Source organism: Myxocyprinus asiaticus, chromosome 5, assembly GCF_019703515.2.
Source record: "Myxocyprinus asiaticus isolate MX2 ecotype Aquarium Trade chromosome 5, UBuf_Myxa_2, whole genome shotgun sequence".
Classification (NCBI taxonomy): Eukaryota; Metazoa; Chordata; class Actinopteri; order Cypriniformes; family Catostomidae; genus Myxocyprinus; species Myxocyprinus asiaticus.
The window spans coordinates 56,398,780-56,421,491 of NC_059348.1; the positions used below are offsets into that span (position 1 = coordinate 56,398,780).

At 36.7% G+C, this 22,712-nt stretch overlaps 2 protein-coding genes across 7 annotated transcripts in view; both read right to left on the reverse strand.

Annotated features, from left to right (window-relative positions):
- Positions 1-1,211: 1,211 nt before the first annotated feature.
- ndufa13 (NADH:ubiquinone oxidoreductase subunit A13) lies at positions 1,212-7,866 on the reverse strand. Its single transcript, XM_051698702.1, has 5 exons — positions 7,678-7,866; positions 3,708-3,786; positions 3,549-3,620; positions 3,340-3,409; positions 1,212-1,431 (listed from the first exon to the last, which is right to left on the reverse strand). Exons 1-5 carry the CDS (start codon positions 7,769-7,771, stop codon positions 1,312-1,314), a joined length of 435 nt encoding a protein of 144 aa, XP_051554662.1. The 5' UTR covers positions 7,772-7,866; the 3' UTR covers positions 1,212-1,311.
- Positions 7,867-8,577: 711 nt separating this feature from the next.
- The window catches only part of LOC127441330 (transcriptional repressor p66-alpha-like), a 32,820-nt gene continuing 18,685 nt past the window's right edge, over positions 8,578-22,712 (reverse strand). For 3 of the 6 annotated variants that reach the window (XM_051698618.1, XM_051698623.1, XM_051698624.1), the window contains exons 3-10: positions 21,675-21,801; positions 20,793-20,924; positions 18,456-18,584; positions 18,183-18,371; positions 17,645-17,885; positions 17,060-17,451; positions 11,944-12,187; positions 8,578-9,991 (exon numbers count right to left, since the gene is read on the reverse strand). In XM_051698618.1, the coding sequence (XP_051554578.1) occupies positions 9,771-9,991; positions 11,944-12,187; positions 17,060-17,451; positions 17,645-17,885; positions 18,183-18,371; positions 18,456-18,584; positions 20,793-20,924; positions 21,675-21,801 (1,675 nt within the window). In that variant the 3' untranslated portion in view covers positions 8,578-9,770. Of the gene's footprint in view, positions 10,033-11,943; positions 12,188-17,059; positions 17,452-17,644; positions 17,886-18,182; positions 18,372-18,455; positions 18,585-20,792; positions 20,925-21,674; positions 21,802-22,712 lie in introns of all 6 variants that reach the window. The other 3 variants (XM_051698619.1, XM_051698622.1, XM_051698621.1) reach the window with 3 other exon arrangements.

Genomic DNA, 22,712 nt, shown 5'->3' on the forward strand with positions numbered 1-22,712 from the left:
CTGAATGGATGCTGGGAAATCACAAATGTGTGTTCCAGTGAGACACTTACAATGGAAGTCAATGGGGTCAATCTGTAAACATTAAAATACTCACTGTTTCAAAAGTATAGACACAAGACATAAACAATATGTGTGTTAACATGATTTTACTGTCATAAAATCACTTACTAAACACATCTGTGGAAAGTTAGAACCAGTTATAGTATTTTACAACTTCGTTGCCATGACGACGTAACGCTGTAAACCCTAAAATGACCGTAAAAATTGTTTTAAAAACTTTACAGCTGAAATAATACATGAGTTTTAACAGAAGATTTAATATAAGTGCTTTTGTAAAATTATAAGCTTCACATTTCTGCCTTTAAACCATCCAAACATTGACCCCATTGACTTCCATTGAAGTCCTGACCATGATAAAGAACACATTTAATATTTTATATTGTTATCTAAAATATATTAATGTTTGCTGACCCTTAAAGTAAAACACAGTATACCTGGGTTGTGTACTGTCGGAGTATTTACTGCATTTAATGAAGAACATACTTCTCACTGTTAATAAAGTGTGTTCTTCAGGTATGCATGCAAGTAGTATGAATAGATTCCTGAAATACTTCATCCTGGAATGTGGGCACTGTCTCGTGACCTGAATATATGATGTAGTAACAACAACCGCAAAAATAGTCAACTCTGGTTTTGTAACACAAATACAGTTTAAGCACATGAATCAAATTTCATGTTTCCTATTTCACTTACAGTGTTTTGAATGTGAGGTCTCTTCGGCTCCCGTGGCATTATGGGATATTACAGTCTCCAGTGGATGCACACTTACACAATCGATGAAGAACGTTGCTCAGAGCCACTGATCCAGAGTCAGCTACATCTCAGCAGATGTAGTAAGGGTTTTGTTCACCTCTGTTTTGCGAGGACTGATGATTTGGACACCCTAATCATGGGCATACTGATGTTTGTATACTATATAGTAGGGAAGTATGCATATTCAGATGCAATAATTTAGAGCTTCCACTTATAATTCAAAAGTGACCATTGAAGTGCTGGGCAAGATCTTGTCACCATGGTAACTCACAATAAACACAGGAAAGTGTCTGACAATAATGCAGTGGTTCTCAAAGTGTACAGCGGAGGTCTCAGCCTGATGTGAACTCAAACTGACAGAATGCAGCGTGTGCAACAGAGGAAAGACAAACAGAGTGTTTGAGGTACAGAAACAAGATTTAATATTTAAACATGAACATTGTGAACCAAGTGACCCCAGACAGATACAGTGTGTGTCTCAGATCCTTCAGGCTGATGTCACACGTACCACAGGAAACCAAACTTCTTATGGAGCAACTCCTCACGGGGTCGAAGGTTAAAGAGCTCCTCTGTGAGGGGTGTCACCCAACGATCTGTGTGGAACATGTTCTCACCCACCTACACACACATGCAAACACACACACACAGGACGTCAGCAGATTATATATTATCAAGATTTATAATAATTCCATGATTTGAGGCTGAAGTGTATAAATGATGCGATTATATACAGCAGGCTTAAGGTTACAAATGATTATAGGGGTCAACAGGGCTGAGAAACTAAATTCTAAATTTTCACTTAAATATTTTGAAGCTCCAAAAAGCACATAAAGGCAGCATAAAAGTAATCCATAAGACTCAAGTGGTTTAATCCATGTCTTCAGAAGTGATATGATAGGTGTGCATGAGAAAGATCAATAATTAAGACTTTTTTTTTTTACTATAAATCTCCACTTTTACTTTCTTCTTCTTTTGCTTTTGGCTGCACGATTATGACAAAAATCATGATTGTTTCACTTGATTTGTAATTATGTTTTGTTGCTATAAATATAAGTTACATTACAATTATTATTTTGTGTTGGACAACTGCATTCCATATTCCTTATGTACAAGGCTATACATCTAAAATAAGCCAAGAACTGTTCAAATTATTTTATTTGCATGAAACATGATAGTATCATTCAAATTTAGAATAAATTACACACATAAAAGCGAGCAATGCAACAATACTAAAACACAAGATTGTTGTTACTGATATGTGATAGATTTATGTAAATGTTTCTGATTTGTCATGGCATTCTTGCACACATTGGACAAAATATACATTGTAAATATGTTACTGACACTTTTGACGATTAGTTAATTGTGACAGCTGCAACTGTAATCTCGATGATTTTTTCAGATGAATTGTGCAGCACTAGTTTGGATTCAAATATTTTGTGCATATCGCCACCTATTGGTTGGGGCTGGTCAAAGATGGAGATTTACAGTAAAAAGGACTTAAATATTGATCTGTTTCTCACCACACCTATCATATCACTTCTGAAGACATGGATTAAACCACTGGAGTCGTATGGATTACTTTTATGCTGCCTTTATGTGCTTTTTGGAGCTTCAAAGTTCTGGTCACCATTCACTTGTATTGTATGGACCTACAGAGCTGAAATATTCTTCTAAAAATCTTCATTTGTGTTCTGCAGAAGAAAGAAAGTCAAACACATCTGGGATAACATGAGGGTGAATAAATGATGAGAGAACTGTTATTTTTAGGTGCACTGTCCCTTTAAGTAATGAAGTAAAATGACAAAACAGAAACACTTTAATAGACAGTTAACTTGGTGTTGCACTAGTGCCACCGCATACTCAGTCTTCATAATAGTGGCGGTAGAGTTCCAGAAATATTCCCAGACAGTATTCGCATTCAGCTGAATTTGGTTGTAAAGCAGCATTTGAATCTCTGACTCTTCCTCACCACAGTAACGGCACGTATCTGAGCACAGGGGCTGTTCAACAGATGGAGCGCAACCTAACGGAACAGAACACGGAGACCTCGAGAAACACTTTTTTGTCCTAATTGAACTTCATTCCTGTTTTAAAAAGCATTGCTAATACTGCGTGCAGCTGAGAAGAGAGCAACACGTAACGGCCAAAGACCCACACTTAAAGGGGCGTTCACACCAAACGCTTTTTTTGCATCCATCTGCGCAGTTTTTCAATTGCTTTTCTATGCAAACATGAGCTAGACGGACATCCCTGACTGTTATGCTGCATTTCACTGTTTTCTTTTATCATCTTGTGCAGGAGCACTGCGTTTTTTTTAGTGTCAAGTAAAAAAAAATCACTTCAATCTTCTCGAGACAGCTGTGTTCTGTTCAGCTGGATCTGTTGTCAGTGCTCAGCTCTCATCCAAAATTCAAGTGCACAGTTTAAGCATTCTAACGTGCACTTTAATCTTAAATTCGACAAATATTCGCATTTTAATTTGACAGCCTTTATATGTTATGATTATATATTCATCATGTGAACCTTCCAGCCAGGAACGTCCTTCATAATGACGGCCTCCTCCTCCAGATTCTCACGCAGCATCCGTAACGTTCTAGACGAGAAAGAAAGAAACTTCAACATGCAATCAGATAAAGAAATGATCTGAACCCTTGTCTTTAATGTGTTTATCAGTGTTCTTGTTGTTGTGTGAACGATCACTTGTGTTTTGTTCAGCGTGTGATGTTCCTCACCTGCGGTCCTGTTCCGCCTGCAGCAGTGGCAGTAATGCGATTCGTGCCTCTAAATCCTCGATGTGCAGACGCCTGTGGACGAGAGAAAAAACTGTCACGATTCCCCGATAACACAGAAGCTTTCATTCAAACACTTTAAACATCCACTTGCACTCTCACCGGCGCTCTCGGTTCCATTTAAACAGCCGCCAGTATCCAAACAACATGATCCCGATTCCGATCCCGAACATACTGTAACCTGAAAACAGATACACACGAGATAGCACTGATACACATTTTCCACTGAACAGAGTTTCCATCGTTTTTTGACAATCCAGAGACATCCAGATTTTCTATGACTGCGGGAACCCTGTTTATTTTTTCTCCCAATTTGGAATGCCCAATTCCCAATGCGCTCTAAGTCCTCGTGGTGGCGTAGTGACTCGCCTCAATCCGGGTGGCGGAGGACGAATCTCAGTTGCCTCCGACCGTCAATCCGCACATCTTATCACGTGACTTGTTGAGTGCGTTACCACGGAGACGTAGCGCGTGTGGAGGCTTCACTCTATTCTCCAAGGCACCCACGCATAACTCACCACACGCCCCACCGAGAGCAAGAACCACATTATAGTGACCACGAGGAGGTTACCCCATGTGACTCAACCCTCCCTAGCAACCGGGCCGATCCCACCGTGTCCCTCAACAAATATCCCTGTGATCAAAACCTAAATTACACAATGCACACATATAAACAAACAAACAAACAAAAGAAAATATTTGAGATGATCAAAAATATAAAAATCAACAAACAAAGAGAAAAGAAAGAATTCCACAAAGAATAGAATTTATAATTACCAGCACAATTCTGTTTCTCTGCACATGGTCCTCACTGAGATCCTTCCAGAAAGGACAAATACCTGTCCCATTTCTTACCAAACACATCCAATCTGACAAACTGTTTATATGACATCTTTTCAAATGATGCCACCCTACCCAATTCAGTGAACCACTCTTGAACTGATGGAGTGCCAGCTGACTTCCATCCTCTAAGAATTATCTGTCTGCCAATCATTACACTAGTTTGGACTTAATAACCACCTCATCACCCAATATACAGTACATAGTCTGGGGCACAATGAAATTTCAGGATCTAAAACCTCAGATAAAATTCTGGACTCTTGACCAGAATTCTTGAATCTTAGCGCAGAACCACAGAGCATGAGCCATGTCTCCATCCTCCAACTGGCATCACCAGCAGATCAGTGTGTCTTTTAAACCAAGTCTAATCTAGAGGGAGTCCAGTAGAAACGATGCCAAATCTTAAACTGAATAAAGTATTCACTTACATCCCTAGACATAGTTTTAACATTTTTAAAATTCTTTCCCACTCCCCATCCTCCAATACCAAATTCAAATCTCTTTCCCATAATCTCATAAGAGCTGTTAAGCCCCGTCACCAAGACTCTTATTTAACGAGGAATAATATACTGACGCTTCATGCACCTTTCCAAAGACTGTGAGCACCAAACAGAGAGTGTCTGCAGCTTTAGGGGGCTGTGTATTACCCCCAAAAATAGTACAAAGTAGGTGGCGCAACTGTCAATACCTGAAAAATTGAGACCTAGAAATCTCAAATTGCTGTGTTATATTTTTCAAATGATCTCAAAGCTCCATTTTCATAAAGGTCACCAAGTGTAGCAACTAGTGCCCGACCGATATATCGGGCGATATTAGCCTTTCACCGATATATCGGTATCGCCGTATATTTTACCGTTATGCGCCGATATGAACTTTTTTCAGAACATATAATGCAGAAAACAATACTTTAGAATTGGTGTCATAGCGTAGTTTGTCCAGCAGAGTGCGCTCCGACTCCACTGTTTACAGAGCTGAGCTGACGGTGGTTCTGCAGACAGGGCGGAGTTAAACGGTGTCTCTGTAAGTTAACTAATTTGTGAAATACATACTGGAAAGTTAATAAAAAATGACCCCATCATTTTATATAACTAATATAAAGTTAACCCTGTCCCTGACAACCATGTCATTCATGTTTATCACATCTGTTTGCTGTTAGCCAGCTATAGTTTGTCAGTGCAGTCAGTAATGTAGCAGATTGAAAGATAAACATCAGAGCATCTTTTTGCAGCTCAGCAGACAACGGTGCGGTGGTGGATTGTGTCTGTTGAGTGTTGATTTCACGCTACGCTGTTACCTAGTTGGTGAGACACAACGCTGGAAAGTAAATAAAGTCCATCTTTTACTCTCCATGACAACGAGCTTATAGCTAACTAGCTAATCACATAGCTACTTTCATTGTTGTCAGCTGAGTGGAAGCTAATGTGTAAACATGTATTCACCAAACGGTTTTGTTCAGGATTTACAGTTTGGTACCCCCTTCAACCCAACAATTCCAGTCGTTGCATTTACAAAATGTAATATTTAAAAGTCTGGTTTTCCACCGTTGAAAGTTTCCCCTGAACTTGTATAGCAGAATACGGTGTAACACCGCTGCCGCTGTTTATCTCTTGTCTTGTCAGTAATAATATAATCAGCATTTAACTGATACTAAACAGTACTGATGTTTATTTAGCTATTTATTTTATTTTTATTTATTCTTTATTTAAATGGTCAGCCATTGACTGATACTAAACCTACACTACTGATTTTTATTTTATTTTATTTATTCTTTAAATTCTCAGTGTTCATTTCTAGAATTTGTTGACAGTGTATAATAATAATGTCAAATGTTCTTTGATAAAAATATTTGTTTAAGAAATCAGCCTTCTGAGTATCTTTACAAGGTCTGTTTTCATTCCAGCTCAAAAATTAACTTTATCGGTCACCAGAAATCCCATATCGGGCTCTACTTAAAATACTGTTAAATTAAACTCACAGATCAGATAATCAGGGTTTTCACTTGTCATTTGTGTATCTTACATTTGTGTAATATTTTATAGAGATTTCACTCACAAGAGCAATTTCTTGTCTATTTAAATGGAGGAAACTTATAAGTACTCAAAATGAAATAATTAAAATAATAACAAATAATACAATTAATTAAACCAATGGTTAAATGTACCAATTTATTTTGAAATCATTAAATCATTAAATAATTAAACCAACAATTAAAATGGATCATTTACTTTGTAATTATCCATTAAACAAAAAAAAACAAAAAAAAAACAGCATTTATTGTTTAAAAGATTTCATAATATCCCCTTTCTTTCTTTTTTTCTCATACTAAAAACATATTATATCCAAAAGGATTTTAATTCTTTTAATAATCTTCCGTTATTATGAAAAAACTTTTTAGGAAAATCAGACTTTAATTCTTCCGTTAGGAGTTTTTGGGAAATTCAGCTTCTATTAAAAACTTTTGAAAATGGAGAAAGATGTAAATATAATAATTTTGTGAAAGTAGATTAATTACCATTAATAATTAATTATTTCATTTTGAGTACTTTGTTTTACATTTTTTAATACATGTTTTAATTATGAAAAAGAGAGAGAAATATAAACATTGTAGTTTGTTTTGAAAGTGGATTTTATTAAACGTTATAAACAATAAATGCTGTTTTTTCACGGATTATTATAAAATAGGTGGATCAATTAAAACAGGTTTAAATATTAAATAATTTAATAAGAAAAAATAAAATTGTGCATTTAATCAATAGTTTAATTATTGATTTATTTCATTTTAAGTGCTTTGATCCTCCATATATTGAAGGCTGAGCTAGAAAACAAAATACTTTTCCATGACCGATTTATGTTTTATTAATTTACATGAATTATCGATGCTTGGAAATCACAATTTTAAAATGATCCGATATTTCCAATGTAACACAACAGCTTCACTTTAATATTAAACACATAGATTAGTTATATAATGCAGTCATGATGATTGTTTTAATCATCATATAAGTGTATGATCACACAGTAAACACTTATCTTACATATTAACAGCTCTGAGATGAAGAAAACCGGTTTAAAAGCTTCAACTCGTGATTTATTGTGATTAATAAATGCAGAATCGAGTGATTTACATGACTGAATACTGATAATAATGATGATTACTTCACATTAACACTGTCTGTGCTCTAATAAGTCCTCAATCATTATGATTTAAACACTCGGTGACCCGTGCACGTACCGGACAGTCCTCGTCGCGGCAGGTTTCTCCGGTAATCGACGGGCCCGTATCCTCCGGTCGGAGGCATGTCCTGCTTCACCTTGGACGCCGCCATGTTTCCTCCTCCACTGCCGCTCTGATCGACTCTTCTTCGGCTGGAGTGAGTGAGAATCAGCGCTGCTCACCAGCGGCCCCCAGCGCTCCACACACTCACTGCAGGCACAACTGAATCCTCCAACAGAGATCTCCACATGGGGGCAGGATCTTCTAAAGAGGGCGGGGCCAACTCTAAAAGGGGGCGGCACTTTGTGTCCCTTACATTATGCACGTGTGTGTAAACAATGAATAAGTGATGCCAACAACACTAAGCAATCATAGACGATTTTTGAAACACCTCAGCAAAAATTCAGCAACTTAATTTATATCAATCAAACCTTTTTGGCCTGTTTCCAACCATGTGTTTAACCTCAATGTAGCAAATATGCACAAAAAAATAAATAAAAATAAATATAAAGCTAGATATTTGTCTTCATTCTCTCTATTTGCATTTGTAGATTTTAGTTGACAAAATTTATTAAACGAATATTAGTGTTGTGTCCCCATGTCAACTCCGTTACCACATTTTCATTTGGTAAGGTTTCAAAAAGTGAACTATTCAATGACAATTTTAAGTCTACCCCTGTAATCACCTACTGTATGTTGTTATGATTGTCAGCTCTGTTACCAGAACATACAAGGCTTGACATACAGTGCCAAATTAAATTAAACGATCAATCCTATTAGCTTTCTGAAGGCCGTTATTTACAATATTCTATTTCAAAGATACACACGTCACAGCACTGTTTCATGGGGTCTTTACTACATACAGTATTTCTATAAAAGTATGAACAACTGGAAGTTCATCAAGATGTCCAGACAGAATAAAAGGGTTCAAACTTTATTTTGGGAACAAAAGTAAATCTAACAAACTGTAACCTCATTTTGTACATGAACTCAGGAAACATGTCAGCCGTTCAAAACCCTGAAAACAGACAATGGAAAATATAGAAAAATTGTCCTGTGATAAAAGCATGGAAAATATTAGTAATGCACAATAAAGCAAAATAGACAGACATGGCGAGTTCAACAGATCAGAGTTGCAGATTTGAACGTCATTCTGGCACGTTCATCAGATGATTAATGAACACGACTCGTATAGAGCTGGGCTTCTGGCGAAGACACCTTTAAATACAGAGATGCTTTGCACACAAGCTCACAGCTCAAACAATAATCTGATGAAACCTTTAAACCAATCATGCGTGGAATTATCTCAGAAACATTTTTTTACAAAATCTGAAGTTACATATATATGAACTGTAATTTAACCTGAACCCTGATGAAACAAAACAGGCTGTGAAAGCAAACATAATGGCAACATATCTGAAAACCAACAATCATAAACATTGGGCTGGGGTGAAATATTTGCGTTGTACATCGAGTGACACTGTGACGTCTTTATAAAGAAAAGCAAATACATATGAGAGCGTGAAAAGACCATAAACAAGACAAAAATGGTTCAATTGCACACAGTTATTTAACTTAAGTCAAAAATGACAAATATTAGCCAAAATAAAGGAAAACGACTCCAGGGTGAAGCAACTGAACACACTGAAGGATCTTTTGTTTGCATTCAACAATTTGTTCTTAATGTATTTATTTTTTTTTTTCAGTCTTTTTCTCTTTTTTAATGAAAACTTTTATATTTTTAAGAAGAGAAGCGATATTGTCCATATAGAGCAGTGATGCTGGTCGACAACATCCGCCTGTGTGTTGCATTCAAGTCCTCATGAGATTCAAAGTGGCTCCTGATTGGTTCGTTTAAGGCACATCATTCGCATGAGCGTCAGTGCCGTTTCCAACATCCCAGTGCAGTTCACGATTCAGCTGATAAACTCACCCGCAAGAGTGAAAGCCCTTTAACGCTGTCATCAGTTATTAAATCAAAACTGCTCCTGTATGAGGATCAAATCTTGGTGCATCTCAACAAAATTAAAACTACAAAGAGGACTGGGGAAAAAAAAAAGTGTGATTAAACAGGAAATGACAAACTTTTTGTACAAAACACGGATTTAATTTCAGAATTCCAGACTAAACTCTAGAGGAGCCGTTCTAGATTCAGGCTGAAGTTGTTCTAGCACCCCAATCCAGACTGGAGAAAGTCGAGCTTCTCGAACAGGATTGTGGATGTGTTTGCAGATCTTTATTTCCACGTGTTTGCGGTCTGTGAGACGGAGCGTGAGGGGATCATGTCTAACAGATATTCTCTCTGACGCTCCACCACTGATGATGACGTCTTCTGCGTGGACAGACTGGGGTTCACATACGCCATTGTCACACCTTGTGATTACACACACACACACACACACACACAGAACATGAGTGTGACATGAAACAACACAAACTTATAATTTTATTTAAAGTCAACATGAAACAGCGTTCGCAACCCATTTTAACTTCTGACGTTTTTTTGTGTGTGTGTGTGTGTGTGTGTGTGTGTGTGAAATACGATATTTAACCTCTTGAGATCCGAGTGTGACTGCTGTGTGCATTTTCCATTTCCCTTTTTGATTTGTGACTAGTAGCACCAAATAAACATGCAAAACAAAATTCATAGAGCAAATAGTTTTCCTAAAAATGTATGTCCACATATGTGGTCAGCGGGACTAAGTTGTGAAATTTTAAGTAATATTAAGCTACAGAAAGTCAGATTTTTTTCATCAGATAGTTTATAATGTGTCCAGGAGTGTTGATTATTCATGTGTTTGAGATGTTACAGACATTACATCAGAAATTATCATAATTAATTCAGATTCAAAGTAATGTCCAGCATCATCCAATCACTGTCAATCATGTTAAAATAAAATGATACATTATAAATTCTGAATCTATGTACTGATTATCATTGTCACATGTCTGTCAAACATGTTGAGTGATCCAAACATCATCTGCAGCCTGAAACTGAACTTCTGATCAGATTTTAGGAGTGAATGCACTTAACTGCATAGAGAGCTATAGGATGCTCCCTTGCTCCCTATTTAGTGAATGACTTAACCTCCAGTGTGCTGTCTGTCTGCACTGGTCTCAGAACAGTTTGAAATGCACCTTATTTTCATCCTAACTGCATATAAAGCCTCTGAAAGACACATTTATCAGTTTTACATGAATACATTTATTCTCAATGTGATAATGTACAGTAAATATAGGAATGCATTTATTAATGTTAATGAATAGAACCGTATTGTACAGTGATAACAATAAAATATAACTAAATGTATATTAAAATGAAGTGAAATGACCCACAGATGTGTTCTAGTTATTCAAACTTTTGAGGGAACGCAGTTCTAATTTCCACGTATGTGGACATCATGTTTATCAGCGCGCTGACGAGCGGCATATCGAATGAAACTAGAGACGCTACTCTTTACAATCAAACAGGTTTCAGTAATAAAACGTAGAGGTTTCTTACCAGAGGCACTTTTATTGGCGCTGTGCCCGTAGGAGCGATTCACAGAAATTGACGTCATGTTGTCGTGTCATGTGACACAGAAGTTTAACCCTTAAATGACAGTGTAGAGTCTTGTGAACAGTATTCAATTGGTTTTAATTCATTTAAATGATGCGTTGCGTATAGCGAAGACAAAATACAATGTCCACACATGTGGACACGGGGTTGCACGATGTTTACGAGAAACAGATGTAGGGCGGGACTTGATTTTATTCATGAGGAATTGATTGGATGGTGTGAAGTGTCTCTATAGTATCTCTGAGGGCTTGATGACATCAGCTGAGAGGCGGAGCAAGTTATTACATTTTGATGGAATATTACAAAGAGTTTTTTTGGTGATGAAACATTCACAAAAGTCAAGGAATGTGTATTAAGAAAAGTACATTTTGAGTTCATGTTGACTTTAAACACATGCACAGGGTTTATATCATCAGTTAAATAGTGTCAGTTTCCAAATGAGCACAGTGTGAATACAGTTAAAAAATGGGAGGCGTCACTATAAATTTAATGATCCCACCACCAGAAAAGCAGGAAAACTGGAGAAACAACTCTATTTTTAGTCTATGGCTGAGTTTGGAATGCCATACTACCCTTCCTCCATCTGCTATATTTATCTATGGCAGAAATAGCAAGAGTAGTATGATCGTATGCCAATCTGAACTCTGTTTCATCTGAAAGGATTATAGAGAGGAAGCAGTGACAGGAAGTGAGGTCATCGAGCGAGTGTTTTGTTCAGAATCTACCTGCTGCGGCGGCGTTCTGCTTCCTCCAGGTGGAGGAGGTCGTGGGGACAGACTTCTTGTTGCTGCCACTGCTGCTGACCTTTGACCCCTGGTGCACTGCATGCTTACCTGGCCTGCTGACGAGCGCAGCGGCTGTGACGGCATTCTGCAGCTGAGTGGACGGCGAGAACGAGTGAGGAACTGCGCGTATCCCAGCAACAGACTGCTGCATGCTACGAGACAACTGCAGCACACTCGAAGAGATCTGCAGGAGATCAGAACACACAGAGACATTTCACTCATTCACATGCATATATATATTAGGGTTGTCAATTTAACGTGTTAAAGTGATTAAATAAAAAATATCACACTAAAAAAATTAACGCAATTAATCACGCCCCCTGACGTGTACGTAAATTCTTTAATAAAAGTATGGATTTTCCTACATGAGCAATTCAAGCTTGAACTTCATCTGTTTTTACGAGCTGTGAACAAGTGTCAGCGCTCCTCAACCAACCTCACAAGCAGCGCAGAAACAGTATTAGAACCGCTCACAGTGAAAGCACAACAGAATACAGGAACCTTGAGATGCGATTTTCAAAGTTTCCACTACTTTTAACTTGACATCCTCAAAATGCAGCGTTTATGATGCTGAATACCAGTGAGACGCTCCAAAAGCCTCCGTCTGAGGCACACGCGTGTACATGGAACGACAGTTAAAAATAGCACACGTGAAACGCAAGAACGTGTCCTGTGAGAACTGGACACATTGACAAACTCTCAACTGTAGGCTTGTTCAATAATATGAGAATAAAACACAATATATTGATTTCTTAAGACACTTTTTGTATTGTGTAATCATTGTTTTATTCATCTGCCACAATAATGCAAATAATATCAAACTGAATTTAAATCCGTACTGTATATTTATTAAGGACCCTACGTATTATAGGCCTAATTATAAATATTGAATTATTATGTATTATTTATGTGTGTTATCTTTATTTGGGGGCGTTTCTCAGCAAATAATTATGTAAGTGATTGTGGTAAGTTCCTTAGCTCTCCTGTGGAGGAGGAAGGCGGGGGCCAGGTTAACAATCGTGAGTCTTTTATTTCCTATACTTTTCAGCATACACACAAATGGTTCTGCTTTTCAGCAACATGTAAACACATGCGCGTGCACACACAAACACTGCTGCGTGCCTCTCTCTCACTCCGGCAGTCTGGACACCCTTTTTATCATTCTCTGTTGACCTCTCTCATCAACAAGGTGTTTTCATCCACAGAACTGCCGCTCACTGGATGTTTTTTGTTTTTGGCACCATTCTGAGTAAATTCTAGAGACTGTTGTGCGTGAAAATCCCAGAAATACTCAAACCAGCCCATCTGGCACCAACAATCATCCATGTGATTATCTAATCAGCCAATCATGTGGCAGCAGTCCATAAAATCATGCAGATCTTGGTCAGGAGCTTCAGTTCATGCTCACATCAACCATCAGAATGGGAAAAACATTTTTATCTCAGTGATTTGGAGCGTGGCATGATTGTTGGTGCCAAATGGGCTGGTTTGAGTATTTCTGTAACTGTAAATTAATGATCAATTAATCGATTAATGGTTAACACCGCATAACGCTCATGGAGGACTCAAAATAATGTGCATGCAGCCTACTGTTTAAATTTAATTTAATTTATTACACTTAAGGAATGCAAGTATTGGCATTTTCCTCTTAAAATATTCTTAGGTCAGTGTATTTTAATACATTTAGTCTGTGTTTAGAACAAATTTGTGAGTTTACTTACTGTTATTGAATTAGGCTATTGTTAAAAATAACTTGTTTACATATTTGAGTTCATTAATACTTCACGTTGTGGATCGTGGCATATTTCAGACCTTTGAACTTATCAGTCCAATCATAACACATTGCGTAAACAGCCCTTAACATACCATTTCTACGGTAATAGTGAGTTATCAGCTGAATGTGCCTTCATGTTTTCCCGATGATCGCTGACATAATTGTAGGTTGGGATGAAACAAGGAGATTAACAGTGCTTGTCGTGCAGAAAACATACATTGAGCTCACTTCATCTCTAATCTGTGGCTATGTGCGGCTCTTCTTCTGTGATTTGGATAAGTGACATGCAGCGCCAAGTGCCCTCTAGAAATGGATGACTGTATAAACAGCATTATCAACGTCTGATTGCATGATTACTGAAGCATTTGTCCTGAAATTAATTAATCGACTTTCGATTAATAATTAACATCCCTAGTATAGAGAAGTAGATTATAGTAGAGTATTGAGTATAGTAAAGTATAGAGTAGTAGATTATAGTAAAGTACTGAGTAGAATATAATAGAGTATAGAGAAGTAGAGTACAGTAGAGTATTGAGTAGAGTATAGAGAAGTAGATTATAGTAAAGTATTGAGTAGTAGAGTATTGAATAGAGTATAGTAAATTATTGAATAGAATAGTAGAGTATAGTTGAGTATAGAATAGTAGATTATAGTATTGAGTAGAGTAGTACAGTAGAGTATAGAGTAGTAGAGTATAGTAAAGAACTGAGTAGAGTACATTAGAATATAGAGAAGTAGAGTATAGTAGAATATTGAGTAGTGTATAGAGTAGTAGATTATAGTAAATTATTGAGTAGAGTATAGTAGTGTATTGAGTAGTGTATAGAGTAGTAGATTATAGTAAATTGAGTAGAGTAGTATAGTAAAGTATTGAGTAGAGTATAGAGTATAGTAAAGTATTGAGTAGAGTATAGAGAAGTAGAGTATAGAGTAGAGTAGTAGAATATAATAGAGTATAGAGTAGTAAAGAATTGAGTAGAGTATATTAGAATATAGAGAAGTAGAGTATAGTAGAGTATTGAGTAGAGTATAGAGTAGTAGATTATAGTAAATTATTGAGTAGAGTATAGTAGTGTATTGAGTAGTGTATAGAGTAGTAGATTATAGTAAATTGAGTAGAGTAGTATAGTAAAGTATTGAGTAGAGTATAGAGTATAGTAAAGTATTGAGTAGAGTATAGAGAAGTAGAGTATAGAGTAGAGTAGTAGAATATAATAGAGTATAGAGTAGTAAAGAATTGAGTAGAGTATATTAGAATATAGAGAAGTAGAGTATAGTAGAGTATTGAGTAGTGTATAGAGTAGTAGATTATAGTAAATTATTGAGTAGAGTATAGTAGTGTATTGAGTAGTGTATAGAGTAGTAGATTATAGTAAATTGAGTAGAGTAGTATAGTAAAGTATTGAGTAGAGTATAGAGTATAGTAAAGTATTGAGTAGAGTATAGAGAAGTAGAGTATAGAGTAGAATAGTAGAATATAATAGAGTATAGAGTAGTAAAGAATTGAGTAGAGTATATTAGAATATAGAGAAGTAGAGTATAGTAGAGTATTGAGTAGTGTATAGAGTAGTAGATTATAGTAAATTATTGAGTAGAGTAGTAGAGTATAGTAGAGTATTGAGTAGTGTATAGAGTAGTAGATTATAGTAAATTATTGAGTAGAGTATAGTAGTGTATTGAGTAGTGTATAGAGTAGTAGATTATAGTAAATTGAGTAGAGTAGTATAGTAAAGTATTGAGTAGAGTATAGAGTATAGTAAAGTATTGAGTAGAGTATAGAGAAGTAGAGTATAGAGTAGAGTAGTAGAATATAATAGAGTATAGAGTAGTAAAGAATTGAGTAGAGTATATTAGAATATAGAGAAGTAGAGTATAGTAGAGTATTGAGTAGAGTATAGAGTAGTAGATTATAGTAAATTATTGAGTAGAGTATAGTAGTGTATTGAGTAGTGTATAGAGTAGTAGATTATAGTAAATTGAGTAGAGTAGTATAGTAAAGTATTGAGTAGAGTATAGAGTATAGTAAAGTATTGAGTAGAGTATAGAGAAGTAGAGTATAGAGTAGAGTAGTAGAATATAATAGAGTATAGAGTAGTAAAGAATTGAGTAGAGTATATTAGAATATAGAGAAGTAGAGTATAGTAGAGTATTGAGTAGTGTATAGAGTAGTAGATTATAGTAAATTATTGAGTAGAGTAGTAGAGTATAGTAGAGTATTGAGTAGTGTATAGAGTAGTAGATTATAGTAAATTATTGAGTAGAGTATAGTAGTGTATTGAGTAGTGTATAGAGTAGTAGATTATAGTAAATTGAGTAGAGTAGTATAGTAAAGTATTGAGTAGAGTATAGAGTATAGTAAAGTATTGAGTAGAGTATAGAGAAGTAGAGTATAGAGTAGAGTAGTAGAATATAATAGAGTATAGAGTAGTAAAGAATTGAGTAGAGTATATTAGAATATAGAGAAGTAGAGTATAGTAGAGTATTGAGTAGAGTATAGAGTAGTAGATTATAGTAAATTATTGAGTAGAGTATAGTAGTGTATTGAGTAGTGTATAGAGTAGTAGATTATAGTAAATTGAGTAGAGTAGTATAGTAAAGTATTGAGTAGAGTATAGAGTATAGTAAAGTATTGAGTAGAGTATAGAGAAGTAGAGTATAGAGTAGAGTAGTAGAATATAATAGAGTATAGAGTAGTAAAGAATTGAGTAGAGTATATTAGAATATAGAGAAGTAGAGTATAGTAGAGTATTGAGTAGTGTATAGAGTAGTAGATTATAGTAAATTATTGAGTAGAGTATAGTAGTGTATTGAGTAGTGTATAGAGTAGTAGATTATAGTAAATTGAGTAGAGTAGTATAGTAAAGTATTGAGTAGAGTATAGAGTATAGTAAAGTATTGAGTAGAGTATAGAGAAGTAGAGTATAGAGTAGAGTAGTAGAATATAATAGAGTATAGAGTAGTAAAGAATTGAGTAGAGTATATTAGAATATAGAGAAGTAGAGTATAGTAGAGTATTGAGTAGTGTATAGAGTAGTAGATTATAGTAAATTATTGAGTAGAGTAGTAGAGTATAGTAGAGTATTGAGTAGTGTATAGAGTAGTAGATTATAGTAAATTGAGTAAAGTAGTATAGTAAAGTATTGAGTAGAGTATAGAGAAGTAGAGTATAGAGTAGAGTAGTAGAGTATAATAGAGTATAGAGAAGTAGAGTATAGCAAAGTAGTGAGTAGAATATAGAGTATAGTAGAGTATATAGTAGCATTTAGTGGAGTAACAGTTCACCTGTTTGATGTTGGAGGAGTGGCGGTTGATTGGCTGGTTGGTTCGGCCGTGTGTCTGTTGAACTGCAGTTGATGAGCGTTTCATCTGATCAGCCTTCATTACGTGAGCTGCTGCTGCTGATGATGATGAAGATGAGGCAGGTGAAGAGCTCTGCTGCAGGATCTTCTTCTCCATCTCCTGCTCCTGCTGTAGAGCTTTCACAAATGCCGCCTTCAGACGATTGGTGTGCTCCGCCTTCAGAGCCTTCTTCTGAATTGATGACATGCACTCCTCACACATGATAGCTCCGCCCTTGTCTTTGCGCCAGCGACAGGTGAAGTCTGTCTGACACTGAGAGCAGGTGAACGGCTCTTCACCAGTGACAACTAAACCAGCGTACACACCCTGTTTACCTGACAGACAGAAACATGCCATCAAATTCACATAACAGCCTTCATCTCATTTGATTATTTTCTTTTTTATTTGAAACTTGATTTAAACATACCAACAGATATAGTCGCTCTTAACAAATGGCCCCTACACTACAGCTACAATCAATGTGTGTGTTTTCACTCCTGTCGAAGCACCAGTGTGTGAGATCTGTACCTCGGCCGAGAGACTCCAGCAACTTCTGCACCGCTTCCTCCAGACCCACCAGATAGATGAACTCATTATTAGCGGCAGAGGGCAGGAAGTTGAATTTGGGCACTGGCGGTTTGGCTGGTGGTATCTCCAGTAGCGTTTTCTCCAGCTGTTTGCGCAGTGCAAGTTTGGCCGCCGCCTGACGACTGGCCGGAGAATCATTCACAGTCGACACAGACGAGGACTTGAGGTTTGTGGCCGTGGACTGTATGGACAGATGCATTAGCTGTCATTAGTGCTGGTGGAACTTTACACAAACAGGATACACAATGGATAAACTATTATCAAACATAGCATGAAAAGAACATAGATTTAAACACATCCAACCCTGTTCCTAGCAACTCTGTTACCATTGTGGTGCATTATTTTTAATGTTTTTAAATTTTATTTATTAAATGTTATGTTTATTTAATGCATATTGCAAGAAAATTAAACCAAACAAATCAGCCCTTTAAACATATGACACATATAAAATAAACGTAAATGAAATGAGCACAGACACCTGGTTGATGGTGACGAGCAGACTGGAATTGGGGATGTTGCTCATGCGTATGATTCCGGGCTGGATGATCTTCTGTCCTGGTACATTTGGTCCTGACGCTCTGGAAGCCAGCAGCAGCGGAGGAGGAGCAGAGCTCGAGTTCTGCTGCTGTCGTAGGCTGGCGATCTGCTGTGGCGTCACTGAGATTGGCTATCGAGAAACATCATCCGCTCATTATCAGTCATACCACATGCAGTCGGTTCACTCTGTGTGTCCTGAGAGCAGCGGACTCACCTGAGCTCCTCTGACGAGTGGAGGCATTATGATCTGAGCGCTCGCTGAGCCAGGTTTGGTCACCTGACCGCCGCCACGCACCAGCGGAGGAGGAATCACCGTCCCTGAAGCCCGGCCTGATATCACCTGCTACAACATTCAATTTGTAACAATTCAGTCAATTCAATGCGACAATCTGTGCAAAAATGGATTTATGAGCAATTTACACAGAAATATGTTTGGCTTGTGTTTCAAGTTGTTTGTTAAAAATCATTTTATAAATACTGCACTCATAAAAAGCAATTTTAGAGCAGATTTACAACAAAGCATCACTAGAAAACATTATATTCACTTCAGACATTTCCATGACTTCAAGACTTAATTATTTTATGACTTTTACAGGACTGGAAATCACTGGTTTAATATTGTTTACATATTTATAGGTTTTGCATGACTGTGGGACATTACAACAGGGAACGGCAATAAATATGCAGAATATATTGGTTTGTGGAGAGCAATGGAAACATTTAAACAAATGCAACTACATTGTAAACACTCTGAAAGTTCAGTTCATCTTCTGAAATTCACACTCAATCTAACATGAAAAATTAATTTATGTTGTTTGTGTGCATGTTGTGTTTTGATGGACTCAGTTTGTTGCGATTTTTCATTTGTCGTTGCGACATTGATACAAGTTGGAAATTTGTAATATGGTGAGTAAGGGGTCATCGGAAAAGTCCACATATTGTGTTGAAACGCACTAATACTGTGGAGGATGTGGTAAGGGACCGTCTGAAAAGTCCACACATTGTGCTAAAACTGGATTTTTTGTATTTTTGTTGAAGAACAAAAGGTTCAATAAATGTTCAATAAGATGTACAAGATTACACAGATCCAACAATGTATGAATACAACCACTGAGTCATAAAGACAAGAAGGGAAAAAACCCAATTAAAATAAAGTAAATAAAAAATGTAAAAACACAAACCAACCCCCCCCCCCCAAAAAAATGACTAAAATACTCCCCAAAAACAAACAAATCTCCCTATTTTTAACCATCCAATGTTGGCAGGTATGCACTAGTCAGTAAGTGTGGTTTATTCTCTGTATTAGCTGTGCATTGCCAATACAGCTAGAGTGTCACTTACTGCCCCCTGGAGAAAACAGGTGGTACTTCAATCTTGAATTGCTCCAATGGTAAATATTCCTAATGATGGTCCGGGCAGGGACATGATTGATTGATATTTTATTTTTATTTTTTTTAAATCGACAGCAGTAATATATACAGTATAATATATATATATATATACACACACACACAGATTAATTAGTCTCTTTTAAGCCAGTTGAGTCAGTAAATCTCTTTCACATGACAAGCATCAAAGAGGGCGATTACATTTATTCAGATTAAATATCTGATGTGTATAACAGGGACTAAAAACAAAATGTTTTTCATTTCAGTTGGTTCAAAGTAGAAACTGTATTTTTTGGTTCAAGTTATGGCATTAACTTTCTTTTTAAATGACAGTACTCTGTGCTAAAGGTGGCTGATATACCAGCTGCAGTGTTGCCAGATCTCGAAAGAAAAACAAATTAACTGGTCTGGAAAAACATGCCCAAAATAAGCCAATTAATTTTCCCAATGTAGGGGGCTCAGCATAAAAATTATAACATGCAGAGTATAGTAGCCTACAAAAAAAAAAAAAAAAAAAAAAAAAAATTATATATATATATATATATAAAAATATAACCCCAAAGATAATAAAAATATACAACTGGCTATCTAAAATCAATAAATAAATCTGTGCATTTATATGCAGTAAAAGGATGTCACAGAAAGCTTCATCCATAAATGTACATTAAAGCAAAGATGTGTTTCAGAATCAAAGCACATGCTTATCGTGTTCAACTAGAAAGAGAGAAAACTCTTTTTTTCGGGCAACAGTAAGTGGTGTAATTCTAAAAATGTACTGTGATGTGTGGTCTTTGGTTTCATTCAATTATTATCAGAGCTAAATAATAACGTTATTAACCTGCTGCCAGCATTTGAAAAAAAAAAAGTTTTCACTCTGGAACAACTGAAAGTGACTTTGTTCCTGTTTCCGGTTACGTTCTGCAAAAAAAAAAAAACCAGTTTGTTTTCGGTTTTCGTTCTACTCCCTAGTGTATAGATAATAGTCTGAATGTCATGATATGATCTGATAATGTACATCTCAATGTCTCCAGATAAACACAATCAAATCTGTCATTGTTTATATCGTTTGATGACACCTCATGACAACTGTCTGATAATCATCGTCTGCACTGTAAAGAGACACACAGGTCAGTTGAAAGCTGAAATTGTGTGTGTGTTTGTACCTTCTGTACACCGGAGTCTTTGTGTGTTTGACTTTGTCGGAGTTTCTTCAGCAGGGTGAGTTTGGCTTCTTCTAACCAAAGCTCCTCCTGCAACTGTTTAATGACACGCTCACGGTCCACTGGAGAACTCCTCTACACACACACACACACACAGACACGCACACGCACGCACACAAACACACACACAGCACAAACACGCACACACACACGCACACACACACACGCACGCACACACACGCACAAACACAGACACACGCGCACACACACACAGACGCGCACGCACGCACACACACGCATGCACAAACACACGCGCACGCACACAAACACACACGCGCACACAAACACGCACAGACACACAAACACACACAAACGCACACACACGCGCACGCACACGCGCATGCACACACACACAAACGCACACGCACAGACAGAGACACACACACACACAAACACACGCACACACAGACAGACAGACAGACAGACAGACACACACACACACAGACAGACACGCACAAACACACACACACAGACAGACACACAGACACACGCACATGCACACACACACGTAGGGTTAATTGTATGTCATATAATGTACATTGGAAAGCGTACAATAAAACAGTGATAGACACTCTTAAATGCAGAACATACAGCAGATAAATTCTGTTTTCGCTGCATCATGTCACTGTACTCTTGCAGATAGTTAATGTGTGCACAGATATGTTGGTATCTGTCACTGATGTGGCTTCAAACTCTCATTAAAGAATGAGTACTGGACACTTTGTCAGTGTAAATCGCTGTATGTGTGAACGGCCCTTGACTCGGCACTTTCCTGTGCAATACAACATATAAACACACGTTTATAGAGAAGAGGGTTGTGTTTACCATGAGCAGTTCAGTGTCGAGCTCTTTACAGCTACTGTCGCCGTTCACCTGCGGACTCGACGCCTCGTTATCAGACAGAACGATGACATCATCAGGGGACGAGGGTCCGTTCTCTCTCTTCAGCTCACTGTAATAAACATGAGAGGATGTGAGAGTTTAAGAGAAATACGACTGGTTACATGACACATACATTGCATTGGGTTTGTTTGAATCAAGTTCTCATACCTCCTCACCGATGAATTTCCATGGGTTTTTTCTTCAGTCAAACACTCACAGTTCATCAGTTTAAGAGTCAATAAATCACATTGTGCCATTTAATCCATTTTAATATAAGATCTAAAATACACTGATAATAAGATTTAATTATGCCTTCACAGAAGTAACAGGGTGGACAATTTTACCTACAAGTGACACTATAAAATGTTTATTAGTAAGAAAATTCAATGCTGACATTTTTACAAATCTCCATGTTGATTATCAATTCATTACTATAACAGGGCCATTTCAACATTACTAACCAACAGAAAACATACGATTGTAATATAAAGACCTTTACTTACCCCTGCAGAGATCACATTTAAAAAACAACGAGGATCTCATTTTGACAAGAGATAGTTGGTAACATTTTACAATAAAGTTGTATTAGTTAACATGAACAACACTTTTTCAGCACTTATTAATCTTGGTTGGTTTCAAATCCAACATGTAATCATATATTTTAATATTACTTAATGCAATATGAACTAACATGAATAATTGTATTGTTTTATTTTTTTATAAATGAACATTAACAAATAAATGTTGAAAAAATATTAGTTCATAAAACTAAAGTTGATAAATGAAACCTTATTATAAAGTGTTCCTAGTGAGTTTTTGCAAGTGTACACTATTTTATTAAGTTTTGGCAACAGGGTTGACACAACTTCCAAGTCTTTTAAATATATATATACACACACACACAAGATGTTTAGGGTCTTTATCAAGAACAAAACAGAAAAAATAATAAATAAATAAATGAGGTTACTGGATTTTTGCAAT

Excerpts from the sequence above, each read along its gene's own strand:
- ndufa13 (XM_051698702.1), bottom strand. The coding sequence starts at position 7,771 with ATGGCGGCGTCCAAGGTGAAGCAGGACATGCCTCCGACCGGAGGATAC. Across the intron at positions 3,621-3,707 it reads AAATGGAACCGAGAGCGCCG|GCGTCTGCACATCGAGGATT; the intron begins GTGAGAGTGCAA and ends TCTCGTCCACAG. Across the intron at positions 1,432-3,339 it reads AGGACGTTCCTGGCTGGAAG|GTGGGTGAGAACATGTTCCA; the intron begins GTTCACATGATG and ends ATGTGTGTGTAG.